At 37.6% G+C, this 16,516-nt stretch overlaps 1 protein-coding gene across 1 annotated transcript in view; it reads left to right on the top strand.

Moving 5' to 3' along the window:
- The first annotated feature begins 14,551 nt into the window (after positions 1-14,551).
- The window catches only part of iglon5 (IgLON family member 5), a 224,328-nt gene continuing 222,363 nt past the window's right edge, over positions 14,552-16,516 (top strand). Inside the window, exon 1 of the mRNA XM_051865002.1 lies at positions 14,552-15,033. Within this exon, the coding sequence (XP_051720962.1) occupies positions 14,976-15,033 (58 nt within the window). The 5' untranslated portion in view covers positions 14,552-14,975. The remainder of the gene's footprint in view (positions 15,034-16,516) is intronic.

Raw genomic sequence — 16,516 nt, 5'->3', positions numbered from 1 at the left:
CACAAACTGTTCATAAGCAGAGATGGACACTGAGATGGAGTCTAAGACTTTGACTTAAAATTGACAGCAAACAACACACAAGGCACTGATGTTGGCTTGCAGTCTGCATTTCAGTTCATACAGTTATAATGAAGCTATTCAACAGAGTTCAGCTCTTCCATAGCAGACTCAGTAAACCATTTCTTAAAGGACTTTAAACACAGAGACATTGTCATGCAAACATCACATCACATTATTATTTTGTCTTCTATAGGAAACGTGAATGTCTTATGTAGCTTCTGAACAGCAATAAATAATACCACTTAATAAAAAAATAAGATATATATTTAAACACACACACACACACACACACAAACATATACATATATATGTATATATATGTATATATACTCTGTTCCATTCTATATATAATGCAGCTCTTGAGGCCAAGGAAGTGAGTTTTACCCGCACAGCTATTATTAGCTGGCCTCCGTTACATTCACCCCCTTAAACCTCACTCCCATCCGGGTCACAGCATCAATGTAACCTCTCCAGTTCTACTTGCACCCTTCAGAGCGGGATTCGAACCAGTTTTTCCGGCAAGGGAGGCAGGCCAAGGGAGTGAGTTTTACTTGTACAGCTATTATTAGCTGGCCTCTGTCACATTCACCCCCCTAAACCTCACTCCCATCCGGGTCACGGCATCAATGTAACCTCTCCAGTTTTACTCACACCGCTCAGAGCAGGATTCGAACCAGTGTTTCCAGCATATGAGGCGGGCCAAGAGAGTGAGTTTTACTCTTACAGCTATTACTTGCTGGCCTCCTTTACACTCACCCCCCTAAACCTCACTCCCATCCGGGTCACGGCACCAATGTAACTTCTTCGTTTCTACTTTCACCGTTTAGAGTGGGATTCGAACCAGTGTTTTTGGCATAGGAGGCGGGCCAGGGGAGTGAGTTTTACTCATACAGCTATTACTAGCTGGCCTCCGTTAAACTAACCCTCCTAAACCTCACTCCCATCTGGGTCATGGCACCAATGTAACCTCTCCAGTTCTACTCACACTGCTCTAAGCGAGATTTGAACCGGTTTTTATGGCATGTGAGGTGGGCCGAGGGAGTGAGTTTTGCTCGTACAGCTATTACTAGCTGGTCTCATTTAAACTCACTAACCCCCCTAAACCTCACTCCCATCCGGGTCATGGCACCAATGTAGCCCCTCTGGTTCTACTCGCACTGCTCTGAACGAGATTCGAACCAGCGATTCCGGCATGGGAGGCCGGCATGCTAACAAGGATGTTAAAGACTGCAGACGCTACAGTGTCAGTTGCTAGTGCACCTCTTGAGGCCAAGCGAGTGAGGTTTACAAGCACAGCTCTTACTAGCTGGCCTCAATTACACTTAGAACTTTATATAATGTTTTTTTTTTTAAATCCCTACAGAAAAATGAATGGGAAAACACATGCAGAACCAAGGCCACTGGAAAAGTGGGCCATCACTGTTGCGCTCTATTACATTGCAGCATTCTGAGGTGTAACTGGTTGAGATTTCATCTTTGCTCATAGTGCCCAGGTCGGTTTATCAGATCTGTCTCTGGAAGCCATCAATCAGATGGCAAACCCGCCTGAACCTCCTTAAGCTGAGAGATATTTCCCTTCCTCAACCTGTAAGAATCCTGCAGACCGGAGGCCAGTTACTAAACAGCTCTAGGACAGTCATAGAATCATAAAGTTTGAGAGTAATGGGCCACATTTACAGATGAATTCAAGCCAGCCATTGCAAGTGCTTCTTCAGGCAGAAATGTGGCATGTGGTTGGACAGGAACACATTGAGATGGTATCAGTGGTATCCTGTGATGGCTTTTTAAATGCATATCACTCTGTTCCATTCTATATGATAAAATGTGCCTTGCTTTGGATTTCTATCTTCATTTGAACTAGGGGTTGCACAGACTAGTCAATATAGTCAGTAAATGAGTGAAAATACAGATAAATCCAGGCCCTTGTTACCTCTGGGGGCACAGTAATAGCACAGAAAAAGAATTTCACCAGAAAAATAGCACAAACTTTTGTGAATAAGATGCATTCTATAATATAATATAATAATTGCATAGAAAGGGGGAGTGTTTGCACCAAAATGAATGGCAATGGCTTGAAATACTGCACACTAAAACGGCGTAACTGTTTAGAGAATTCAGGCCTCTTTGTTTTTGCACTTGTGTGGCAGAGCGGTCTAAATGAGTTAGAAGAGGGAAGAGGAAGTGACAGATGAAAGGGATAGAGATAAATGTAGGCGTGGTGAAGACGGCGGCGTTTACAATACGAAATGGCACAATCAATTCAGGCCAAAATAAGCACGATTGATTCGGGACTGTAACAAAGGAAAGCAATATCTGGAGGGCTGCATGAGAGGGAACGAGCATGCAAAAGTACACGTTGTGTAGGAAGCAAGAAAATCGTGAAGACTTTGAGTTGTACGGTAAATGACAGACTAAATCAATAACATGGTGTGGCTGAGGGTAAGACAGCGAGAAAGAGAGAGAGAAAGAGGAGAAAAGAAGCAGACAAACACAAGAGACTGCAAAGCCATTAAACAAACAGCACTTTTTTTAAACAATTTGCTGTTCAGCAATAAAGTGACAATTTCCAAGTCTTTCCTGTTCTAAAACTGTTTTTCACCTCACTGAGATCTGCATGACATTTACAAATGCAGAAATAATGCAAAACAAATGAGATTTGTACATTTTTCTGAAGAATATGTGAATGGTGCTGCAGGTGCAAAACTCATTACCATTGTACTAGGGTGCTGTCAGTGGTTGCCAAGGCGTTGCTATGCGGTTGCTGGTGTGTTGCTATGTGGTTGCTAGGGTGTTAGATGGTTGCCATTGCATTGCTATGTGGTTGCCAGGGCCTGGCTATGCAGTTTCAAGGGTGGTGTGTGTGGTTGCCAGGGTGTTGCTGTGTAGTTGATAGGATGTTGTGGGTGGTTGCCAGGGCGTGGCTATGCGTTTTCAAGGATGTTGTGTATGGTTGCTGCTGCATTGTTATGTGGTTGCTAGGGTGTTGTGTGTGGTTACCAGGGTATTGCTATGTAGTTGCTAGGATGTTTTATGTGGTTGCCAGGGTGTGGCTATGCGGTTTCAAGGATGTTGTGTGTGGTGTTGCCAGGGTGTTACTATGTAGTTGCTAGGATGTTGTGGGTGGTTGCCAGGGTGTGGCTATGCAGTTTCAAGGGTGATGAGTATGGTTACCAGGATGTTGCTATGTAGGTGCTAGGATGATGTGGGTGGTAGCTGCTGCATTGCTATGTGGTTGCTAGGTTGTTGTGGGTTGTTGCCAGGGTGTTGCTATGCAGGTGCTAGGATGTTGTGTGTGCTTGCCAGGGCGTGGCTGTACGGTTTCAAGGGTATTGTGTGTGGTTGCCAGGGTGTTGCTATGTAGGTGTGCCTGATGTTGTGGGTGCTTGCCAGTGCATGGCTATGTTGTTTCAAGGATGTTGTGTGTGGTTGCCAGGGTGTTTCTATGTAGGTACTAGGATGTTGTGGGTGCTTGCCAGGGCATGGCTCTGTGGTTTCAAGAGTGTTGTGTGTGGTTGCTGGGGTGTTGTCATGTAGGTGCTAGGGTGTTGTGGGTGGTTGCCAGGGCGGGGAATATGTGGTTTCAAGGGTTTTGTGTGTGGTTGCCAGGGTGTTGCTATGTGTTTGCTAGGAAAGGGGTTTTCATTTGACAGCACTAATATACACGTGTAGGGGTTTGATTAAATTGCTGTCCTTAATATGAGCAATAGTTACAGTGATGCATAACTTGGCAAACAGCACTAATAAGTAGAGAATGACTGTTCATGTAGGAAGTAGTTTGAATCTCAGCGGGAGAATTTTCTCTTGCTGGCAAATTTCACATTTCTTCCAGTTCTGTCTCACTTCAGGCACAAATGAAGGTCGCTCGACTCATTAACTTCCTGGCTGAGTCTGGCTCACCCTCGGCCAGTCTCACTTTCAACATCACTCACTGCAGTCCAATCAGCCCACTTCATTGATATATATAGAGAGACTGACACCAGAGAAGACAGAAGAGGACAAATGAATAAAGAGACACGACAAAGACAATCAAGCAAACAACGGCAGTGAGGACAACCTGTAGAACAAAAAAAATTACAATTTATATTTCGTCAGTAGTTTTTTATAGACAAAAATTAAATGGAGATAACTGAAGAACAAGACCACAATAATCTCTTTTTTAATCTTCTCATGAGTTTCAGAAGAGATCAAACTTAAACTATGCTCCGATGCACCAAATGTTTACCTCAAGATACCAAAAAATACTCAAGATAAAGAATCTGAAATTTCACTAAAAACCCCATAAAAATAGCAAGTCTTAGAAAACTTTCATCATCATTGAGATATAAACAGGTCAGTTTATCACACAAAGCTATTGTAGATCATCAGAAGACTTGAAATATAGTGCAAAAGATGTATGGACTACAGTTATGATGAGAATATGTTCTACTAGAGCTGTTCGATTAATCATTAAAAGTTCGCTATCTTAATTCAAACACCCACGCAATCTTATTCCAGTTGTCATGTATAGGTATGAAACAGCTTTACAAACAGTCTTTTCAACCACAATGTATCATTATTTCTGTGTTACAAACATTCAAATGATCTCAGGAGTACTGGGATAAAAGTTTATAGTTTAAATATAAACACTGATGTCTACTGTAGCGATTAAAATTGAGTAAATCATCTTTTGACAGTAACTTGATGCTTCAAATAAAGATTGTGTCAATTACATTGCTCCGCCAGTAGGTGGCGACAAGTGACTGTTAATTTTTTATTAGTCATTGAATTATTCATTCAAGAGATTTGTTCAAAAATCCTGATTCAACCAGTGATTAAACACATAAATTGAATCATTCACTCAACCGTTTTTTTTTTTTTAAAAAAAATGAATTTATATGAATTTAATATTTTTAAATAGACTGTAGCAATTAACATTTTGTCAGAACCTCTTGTAAATTATATATTATTTTGTTTAGTTGTCTATTTAGAGTCGTGGGATGATCGTGATCTCTATTTTTAACAACAACAAAACAATAAATAAAAAATAAAAATTGTGATTCTCAATTTATCCAGAATCGTGCAGATCAATGTTCCACTAAGAATGTTCTTCTAATGTTCCATTAAGTTATAAAAATGTTATTTCTTAATGTTCTTAGAGTGTTCAAAATTTTATTTATTTATTTGATCATTTTCGTGAATCGTTTTGCAAGTATGGAATGTTCTGAAGGAAGTATCTGAAAAATGTAGTGAGTAGTAATGTTTAAGAAACATTAGATTAAAATCCAAATAAAATGTTTAAGAAAAATATTTCATGAAATTGAAAGTGAAAAAGTGAAAGTGAATGATGTAAAAATAAGGTTTTTGTGCTAACATTTTGATTGTTATTAAAGACCACATAACATTGAATGGACATTCTATTGATTCTTTAATCAGAATGTTAGCTAAAGTTCTGAGACATTTTTAGGTGAACTGCCCCTTTAAAGGCACTTTGCTGACACTCACATACATGTGGATATTTCAGTGTCCAGACTCATTTGAATGGCTGCCATGCCGCTTTCTAATGGCCGAGTCAGAATCAATATGGCTTCATTGATTAGCGGGCGCACAGGTTTAAGTGCGGCATTGGAAGGGGCCTTACGTTGCGCTATAGTAGATAACAGGGAGGCATGTCAGCACATTTCATCAGGCTCATCTAATTTTGAACCGCTTCCAGTATTTTCTCAAATTATGCAAGTAAGCGTGCCATATGTTGAAACAGAACACCCTCTGTGGTGCATCATCAAAATGACAAATGCAACTTACCTGACGACGCATGCAAGATGCATCTCTGGTGTCCACTTAAGCGTTTGAAGAGAGAGTAGATAAAAAAGACAGGTAAAGACAACAAAATGAGGCAGAGAGAGGGAGAAAAAGTGAGACAGCTGAAGACATGATTAAATTTCAACATCTATTATAGCTCAGGCTTTGATCCGTCTTCAAGGCTTCTAACTCTGGGCTGTAATGTTTTGAACTTTCCGTCTTAAAAGGTGAAGCTCCAACGGCTGTTTCATCATAGATTTAATATCAATAATTTACGCTACCCTTGGGGGAGAAACAAAATTAAGTACACTCTCCTTTGCAGGTTAAGAAATTTAAATGAAGCATTGATAAACAGCAGCGGGACAAATAGAGTTTATTATTGCTGTTTGAAGCTGGAGACCCTTAAATGTTCCCTCACACTCTTTCCCCACAGTACAAATATTTAGTAATTTTAACAGAAAAATAATGTAAAAATGTTTAAACTAAGGTTTAATCAGTTAACAGTTAGTTAAGATAAACAATGGAAGGTTTTATATTTTGTCTAAAACTTTTGGCTGCGTGAGATTCTCCAGCTTTGTTGTTGTTGAGCAACCGAAGCATGAGCTGTTAAAGCTCCGCCCTCTTCTGGAAAGGGGGTCGGGAGCAGCAGCTCATTTGCATTTAAAGGGACACACACAAAAACTGTGTGTTTTTGTTCATACCCGAAATAGGGTCAAATTTGACAAGCTATAATAAATGATCTGTGGGGTATTTTGAGCTGAAACTTCACAGACACATTCTGGAGACACCAGAGACTTATATTACATCTTGTAAAAGGGGCATAATAGGTCCCCTTTAAAATTATGATGAAACTATTTTTAAAATGACTATAGTTATGTAATTGCATTTAAATAATCAATGGTATTATTAAGTGTTTGTTTTTTTTTTGTTTAGTTTTTTTTTACCAATGACTTATGCCCAACTACACCGGAATGTGTATTAAGAAAGTAAATAGGGTCAGTTTTAGTTTTATATTTACTTCAAACCAGCATCTCTCCACAGCCTGTGATTTTTATTTATTTTTTTCATTCGCTTTCAATTGTTTCAATTTCAAGGTGATTTACAGGCATGAAACGTTGCGTTAGAAAGTCAACAAAGGCAACTGTGATCACAAAGTACGGCATATTCAATTGTGGCAGCGCTAACAGTACAAATGGTGTAAACCTTGAAAATGAACCAGATTAGCAGTGAATAAATTATTCCTCTCTGTAGTAAACACTCTCCTCATTCCCACATTCCTCTACAGGCGTGGGTTGTTTACTTCACACAGTCCGATTAAAGAAGAATGAAGGCTGCACATTTCGAGAAAAAGTTCTGTGGTCGGAATTTGTGTCATTTCCCATAAACTACTGACTAGTCGACACTCTGGATGCTCACTTTCATGTTTTTCAATTCACTATTATAAGGCTTTAATGGGTAATGTGAATGGAGACTCAAGGTCCACTTTTTTCTTCCTTTTCTATCTCAACCCCCTGCCGGGCCCTTCATTCTCAGGGGTATCTGCCATCCTCATTGGGCAATGCCAGACTCTCTCTCTCTCTGGCTTTCTTTCTTGACACAGAATGGAGAGTTGTTGCCGATGACCTATTCATGCAGGCTTTTATATAAAGGACCCCTACCACAACATTTAGAGACCTTCAATGAGGGATTTTGCACTGTTGGCCACTAAGGTTCAACACAAAAATTACAAAATGGTGAAACACTCGTGATGCACGTTTTTTGTGCATTGTAAAAAGGTAACACTTTACAATAAGCTCTTATTTGTTATCATTAGTTAAAGGTGAAGTATGTAAGATTTTTTAATGTTAAAGTACATTTTCTTAATCCAGTTTATTGTTCATTCATGGGTTTATATCTCCCAAAAGTGTAAACATTGAGCCCCCGCAGGCACCATAAGAACATTGAGAGCGTCTGCTCAGATCTGTCAGTCTCTTTCCAGCTCAACCTATAGCAAGACTTTGGGGCGTGGCTACAGTAGCAGGCAGAGCGTTTGGGGGCGTGGCTACAGTAGCAGGTAGAGAGTTTGGGGGTGTGGCTACAGTAGCAGGTGGAGAGAGAGTTTGGGGCGTAGCTACAGTAGCAGGCAGAGCGTTTGGGGCGTGGCTACAGTAGCAGGTAGAGCGTTTGGGGGTGTGGCTACAGTAGCAGGTGGAGAGAGAGAGTTTGAGGCGTGGCTACTGTACCAGGGGGCGAGTTTGGGGTGTGGCTACAGTAGCAGGCAGAGCGTTTGGGGCGTGGCTACAGTAGCAGGTAGAGCGTTTGGGGGTGTGGCTACAGTAGCAGGCGGAGAGAGAGAGTTTGAGGCGTGGCTACTGTACTAGGGGGCGAGTTTGGGGTGTGGCTACTGTAGCAGGCAGCGAGTTTGGGGCGTGGCTACTGTAGCAGGTGGAGTTTGGGGTGTGGCTACAGTTGCAGGCGGAGCGTTTGGGGTGTGGCTACTGTAGCAGGTGGAGAGTTTGGGGTGTGGCTACAGTTGCAGGTGGTGCGTTTGGGATGTGGCTACTGTAGCATAAGCCGATTTTGGGCGTGGCTACTGTAGCAGGCAGAGAGTTTGGGCGTGGTACTGTAGGAGGGGGTGAGTTTGGGGCGTGGCTACAGTAGCGGGCTGAGAGTCTGGGGCGTGGCTACTGTAGCAGGTGGAGAGTTTGGGGCGTGGCTACAGTAGCAGGCAGGGCTAGAGGGTGTTTAGCTATACCCTCCTATACCCTTAAATAGGACACTATTTGAGGGGACAGCCATTTGTAGTGGTGTCCAAAACCATAGTGGATGTTTTCGATTGCACTCATTCAATCCCATAATGCACTGCAATAACAAGCGTACAACAAGTGTATTTCCACCCAATTTCCATCCACATTTTAACTGAATTTTGAGATGCATAAAAAGTGCTGGATGGAAATGTGAATAAATTCAAAATGCACATAAAAAAACTTCCCCAGTGGCTACAAATTCCTTTTTTTTGAGATTGAATGTTTTAAATATATTTATCAAATCATTCCCTGAATGGACTTTGGCATTACGGTCGTTCTTTCTTTCCATGTCCTCCTCTCCTCTCTCTCTCTCTTTGGGCCTCTCTAAGGGACAGTGATTACAAGTGAATGTGTGCTGCTTGTGTCATGCCAATTAATGAGGAAAGCTTAAGGCCTGTGTGAATGCAGCGAGAAGAGAAAGCAGTTGTGCCATCTCCATACATTTCCATACTAAATAGCCTGGAAAGTCCTAGCCTCTCTGTGGCGCTGCCACAAACTCTTGTTGGCAGACACACACACTTCTGAGCAAACTTGGCGCAGGAGCACAACCTTTCGAACATTCCCGAGCATGCTTGTGCTAAGGAACGTCTCCGGAGCGCAGGATGTGTCACGGTTTGTTGCCCAGTGATCCTGCAGTGCTGTCAGACTTAATGGTCCTATCACATTCATACTGGCAAAAAATAATTCAAATGATAATTATCTGAAAATTGCATCAGTAATTGAATTCCAGCAGGCATACCAGAGGTAGGTGGGTCAGTAACGTGATGCACATTTTTTGTGTCTGCTGCACCTATTAAGTTATTCAAAAATACAAATGCAATTCATACAGATGATGACTTGAATACACCTATTCATATCTTAATTAAAATTCATTTAGACATTTTTTTGGGGAGGGGGGAGAGCTTAAAGTCAAAAATGTCTGGGTGTTGTAACTGTCCGGAGAAATAAAAATTCTCATTAAAAAGCTAAAATTCTTAGAAGATAGATAGATAGATAGATAGATAGACAGATAGAGAGATAGAGAGATAGAGAGATAAGGTATTCAAGATTTCTTAAAAATCTCCACATGCATTTTTAAAATGATTTCTCCATTTTAATCATCCAACGCATGATCATTTGTCATTGACCCAGTTATCAACTTCTCATTCACTCCTGGCTTTAAATGAAAACACTTTTTTTCAGTGCAAAAGACATGTACTTCCCTTTGTCAAGGGAAAAACCCCAGCATACCTGCATTTTAAAACTTTCAATTAAATGTTTAATAGTGCTTTAAGAAGATTTGAGAAAGGCACTGCAGGTGAGTATCATTGAACTGCTGAATGGGGCCAAATACGGTCCAGTGCTGGTGAAGCTCAAGCATGTAGTCACTCGTGGCAACTCTATGAGCACTACAGCTATGCGTCTCTCCAGACACAGTGAGCAATGTCCCTCTGATTCCTGTTCTCGCTGAGCAAAACATATTACTATTGGTCAGACCTTTACCCCAGAAACACCAGTGTACAGACATTCTTTACAAAGACACACTTAAAATCAAAACAATCTAATATAGGACAGTTAATCTATTTACTAAGCTATTAATCATGTTTAGGAGGACCCTTCATGTTATACAGTAACTAAACAGGGATAATATACCGTCAGCTAGTCATTATCACAAATAAAGTCTGACAGCTTGATCAGGTTTATTTTATGATAATGACTGGCTGCCTGTGAATTATCCATTACCTGGCTACTTGTGTACACAAATATATGGACATGAAATATTGATTTGAGTATAAATTATTTAATTACATTAGAAGAAAGAGACGTGGAGTGATACAGCGACACAAAAAATCACTTTAATTAACCAATCAGAATCAAGGAATCCAGAGAGACATGCTGTAAAACATACATCATACACTGTAAAAATGATATTTTACTATCATTCAGGTACACTTATAGTTTTATTAATATTTTGAATTCATATATTTTCCATTTTCATTTTAATTTTAAAGTTTTAGTGATTTTGTTGTTTTTTTGGTCATTTTTTTTGTCTATATAGTTATTATTTTTTTTTTTTAGTTTTAGTTATTTTAGTTCACTCTAAAAAGAATTCTAGATTAAAAACAACCTAAGCTGGGTTGAAAATGGGTTAAATGTTTGACCCACCCTGCTGGGTAGTTTTATTTAACCCATCTATTGTTTAAAAATGACTATATTGCTTGCTTAAAATGAACCCAAAATAGGTTGGAATTTAATAAATGAACATTTATTAATAAGTTTAATAAACAATAATTAAATAATAAACACTTATTAAATTGCTTATTAATCATTATTGTTGCCTCTAGTTATTATGAGTCTGATTTTTAATTTCCAACATACTTTGGGTTCATTTTAGGTAAGCAATACAGTCATTTTTAAACATTAGTTGAGTTAAATAAAACTAACCTGCAGGTTGGGTCAGATATTTAACCCAACCGCTGGGTTTGTCCATATTTAACCCAACTTGGGTTTTTTTAACCCAGAATTTTTAGAGTATACATAAAGCAGGATATTCATTATTTAATGTATAAATGATCTATAAGCCATGCATTATTCACTCTAGTTGGGTTAAATATGGACAAACCCAGCGGTTGGGTTAAATGTTTTACCCAACCTGCTGGGTAGTTTTTATTTAACTCAACTATTGTTTAAAAATTACTGTATTGCTTACCTAAAATGAACCCAAAGTATGTTGGAAATGAACATTTATTAATATGTTTAATATGTTTTAATTTCCAACCTATTTTGGGTTCATTTTAAGCCAGTCATATAGTAATTTTAAAGATTGTTTTTCTGGGTTATGTTGACATCACAAGAAAAATAAGTTGTGATTTTGAAAAAACAAGACAAAACCATAATGATGCATGGTTTGTGTAAGCTTCGAGATATTTTATTAATTCTGTTTGATCCTTATTTTAACATTACTGGTAAATTACACTGTTTTAGGATGCAGTCATTGTGTTTGAAAAAGACCGGAAACATACTTTGTTAGATGCAAAGGCATTACAGGCACACAGTTTGTTGACCATGTTACCATGTTGAGGTAACAAACATCATTATTCAGTAAAGGAGGTGATATTTTCCTGCATGCACCAGCCGAGGACTGCTAACAGACAGCCTTCTCCAGATATATTAGAAGTCCAAGCCGGAGCAATATCACACGTGAGCCGTACTATTGTGATGGAGGAGTTGTGTGGGGGCGTGCGTGAGCAAATCTGAACAGAAAAATGACAATGATAAACCAAAGCAGGTCGCAGAGAGTATAAAAGTAGGGCCACCAAAAAATCTTGAGACTTATCGAAAAATGTGATTGCATTTGAAAAGGTCTCGGGCTGTCACAAAGAACTTTGAATGGATGAGGGACACTGTGGTTCAGATAGCAATCTCGTGATGGAAATTATACCACATCTGCTCTGTTGAAATCTTTCTCTCTCTGACCATCAAAAACAAACACAAAGCGCAAACAAATCAGAAGATTCTAATCAATGGTAGTCATTAGAAATGAATGCGAACTATGATTTAACACTAGCATGCATATTAAATGAAACTGTGAACCATTAATGTGTGATAAATGCAACATATCAGGACAAAAATTATTCAAAGCCGTGGAAAGATTCATAAGAACTCTGCACCATTTCACAATTGATTTCACTGACAGATGCCAAATGAGCGTTCACTGGCAGAACATTTTTCACGCACAGTAAAACTCAAAACACTTTACAAGAGGTCAAATTGTATTATTAAAGCATGTGATCAAAAGCCCCACACAAACATATCTCTTGAAGAGAGTTGAGTATACTTGCTGTTTCCCCCGCAATACTCATATTTGTGACCGATTGTCATTCTTAAAAAAAAAAAAAGGGTGAGCAAATAACAACATTTTTCATTTTTGAGTGAACTATCCCTTTAAAAGGCTCAATTCCAGCTCAGTATCATACAGAGTTCACCATATTGATATTCAAATGCTGTTGCGACGTCCCTTCACTTCAGTCAGGGCAGCCATCAATCTCCAGATGACAGTCAACACCCTGTTAGAGCACAATCCTCCAGAGCCATTGACCTTGTGAGCGCATACGTGTGAATATTCCCGCCAAATTAACATCAACGGCGCGAGTCTGTGTCAAAACCACAACCAAAGTCCTCATCGTGTCCAGCTAATGTTATAGAACATAACAGTTCAGCAGCACCTGCAATCAGGTGGGTCAATACTGTTGTGCTTTCTGAACTGCATAAATATGAAAATGCATAAATAAATAAATAGTCATTGCTTTGCAACAGACAATTAACCAACAAGCCAACTGATGCAACAAAACATATTCAAATACACTTACTAATGTTGCTGTGGTGTTTTCCCTCCAAAATGATGTCACTTCCTGGAGGAGGATGTCATGAAGGAACTGGCTTTTGTTAGTTAAAGGGATTTTAAAAAAGACTAACGGGATGGAAAGTGATATTGATTACACAGGCCTAAACTTATAAATTGATTTTTCTAAGAAATAATAAGAAATTGTAAGACAATATTTCTGAGAAAAATGTTATATATATGTATGTATATACAGTATATATACATATATTAGTGCTGTCAAATGAATCGCATCCAAAATAAAAGTTTGTTTACATAATATATGTGTGTGTACTGTGTATAATTATGTATATTTAAATACACACACATACATGTATAAATTTAAGAAATATTTGCATGTATATACTGTGTATATATTTATATAATTTATATTATAAATATAAATATTTTATATATAAATATTTTTTCTTAAATATATACATACACATACACACACACACACACACACACACACATATATATATATATATATACTGTATATGTATGTATGTGTGTATATATACTGTGTGTGTATATATATATATATATATATACACATATATATATAGTGCTGTCAAACGATTAATTGCGATTAATCGCATCCAAAATAAGTTTGTGTTTACATAATATGTGTGTACATTGTATAATTATATAAATACTCACAAATACATGAATAAATGTAAGAAATATGTGCATGTATATACTGTATATATAGTTATATATTTTATATTATATATAAATATAAATATTTTATACATAAATAACTTTTTTTTTCTTAAATATATACATGTATACACACACACATATATATACTGTATATGTATGTATGTGTGTATATATATATATAGTGCTGTCAAATGATTAATTGCGATTAATCGCATCCAAAATAAGTATATTTACATAATATGTGTGTACTTTGTATAATTATATAAATACTCACAAATACATGTATAAATTTAAGAAATATGTGCATGTATATACTGTATATATAGTTATATAATTTATATTATATATAAATATAAATATTTTATATATAAATAACATTTTTTTCTTAAATATAAACATATATATGTATACTATGTATGTGTGTGTGTGTGTGTGTGTGTGTGTGTATGTATATATATGTATATCCAATCAAACCAAAGAAGTGAAATGTATTTGTAACTAACATGCTTTGCATCTTCAAAAATTGTGAGTCTAATATTTTATTTATTAAGTCAGATGGTGGCACATAAATGTACTGCACACCAGGAATGACCCAGTAAATCAAGTGTGTTATTTCTAAACAATTCTCTGCTAAGTTTCCCCACGCAAATCACCTCTCCCAGTAGAGAACATAAACCACTAATGTGCATGTCCACGCAAACACCTTTCCTCCAGTACTGCAGTGCACTGAGCGTGCTATAAATCACCTTATATTATCATAGCGCTCTAGTAGACTCCGCCCCTCTGTGCTCACGATTGGCCGAGTATCCTCTTTGGTACCCGGCCCCCTTCCTTGACGCTCGCTGATTGGTGGAGGAGATTCTCCTTGAGCTGTCAATCAGACGCTTCTTTCGTGCTCCGCTCTGAAGCGATGCACAGTGATTCTGATTCACTGAACAGATCGTTAGAGCACACAACATCCCACCAAACCATCTGAACTGTCGTTTTTCTCATTTCTGTGGATGCTCTTGCTTTGAATATAAAAATCTGAGGAGGTATATATTACAATTTTTCTTTTTCTGCGCAAGGATTTATTTATATATCCTCTGGCACTCCAAACGCCAACAGATTGTGTTTGGTCTCCTTGCAAAGGGTCACTTGGGAGAATCGACCCGTCTTGTGGCACTCCTGACACACTTGGAAGATTTGTGGACTGCGGACGTTTGGTGAAATAGGACACACGGACGGACAACTGCGGTTTATGCGTGTCCCCGTTCATAGAAGATAAAAACGGACTGTTGCTGCAAGAACTGACACTGAGAAATAACAAACAATCAACTCAAAACATGAGCTGCGCAATGTTGCGACACGCGCTCGCTTTGCTCTTGGCGTTGCTGTGGAAAGGTAAGTTGCAATTCTTCAAGCATTCTTCTAGAGCAAATGTTCCTCACTCGTTCCTTGCTTCATTCTTTGCTGGGACCTGGAGTGGAATACTAATGCGGCTCCGGGGGTCTACCTGCCAATGAATCATGTGTGTGTGTGTGTGTGTGTGTATGCGTGTGTGATCAAATCATAGAGACAAGTGCGCTCCACAACACACGAGTTCTGCATATTAACACTTTGGCGGGGAAAACATATCAATACCGCGTTTCTGTCTCTGTGCGTAACAAGTCAGTGGATGCCTTTACAGATATTGACACCTATTTTTTTTTATGACCAAGATCGGTGTTTTTTTTTTTTTTTTTGTAAGTGTCCGATAACATGCAAAACAGCTGTTTAACATTTTATATGTGTTATCAATTACTTAATATACAGTATTATACTGCTCATATTAATTAATCGTTTTTAGATTCTTTTTATTTTTTATAAAATGTATTATGTACATATTTAATTGTTAATATTGTAGTAATACAATTTTGTTTTGGTATTTATTATATTTATATTTATTTAATTATAATATTATATGGCACAGTTGTGGTGTGATGCCAGTGTTGGGTGCTATTCTTTAGAGATCCAGCAGGTGGCATTAATCAACAGACCCGATATTCAGGTTATTTTTATTTTTAAGTGAATGATATCCAGTATGCATATAATAATAATAATAATAATAATAATAACCATTAGACTAATGACTCATCATGAATATTTTGTTATTGCTGTTGTGGTTCTTGCGGTTGTTGTTATATTAAAATTGCCATTTTAATTGTCATTATATTAGCATATTTTGTATTAATAATAAATGTCATTTTAATTGTATATTTATTATAGTTTTATAATTTAATGTTGGGTAGACAGTGATGTAATGGTGTTGTTTTTAGCTGTTCTTTAGAGATCCAGCAGGTGGCATTTATCGGTACAACCGATATTCATAAACCGATAATAGTTATATTTACTTTTAAGTGTTTGATATGCAAATAATACGTAAATATTAATTTGTGATTCATCATGAATATTTTATTTTTTGCTGTTGTGATTTTTTTGATGTTGATATATAATGATATTGCCATATTCATTGTTATTATATTAGCATATATTATATTAATATGAATTTTTAATTGTGGCCTATATTTTTTATAATTTTATAATTTAATGTTGAATAGACAGTGATGCTATGGTGTTGTTTGTGGCTGTTCTTTAGAGATCCAGCAGGTGGTATTTATCGGTAGAGCCAATATTTATAAACCAATAATAGTTATATTTACTTTATATTCATAATGTTGAGTAGACAGTGATGTAATGGCAGTGTTTTTGGTTGTTCTTTAGAGATTCAGCTGGTGGCATTTACCGGTAGAGCCAATATTCATAATCCGATAATAGTTATATTTACTTTTAAGTGTCTGATATGCAAATAATAATAAGTAAATATTAATTAGTGACTCATCATGAA

Source organism: Ctenopharyngodon idella, chromosome 16 (assembly GCF_019924925.1).
Source record: "Ctenopharyngodon idella isolate HZGC_01 chromosome 16, HZGC01, whole genome shotgun sequence".
Lineage (NCBI taxonomy): Eukaryota > Metazoa > Chordata > Actinopteri > Cypriniformes > Xenocyprididae > Ctenopharyngodon > Ctenopharyngodon idella.
The sequence above is the reverse complement of the archived record's forward strand: the minus strand, read 5'-3'. Positions and strand labels throughout refer to the sequence as shown.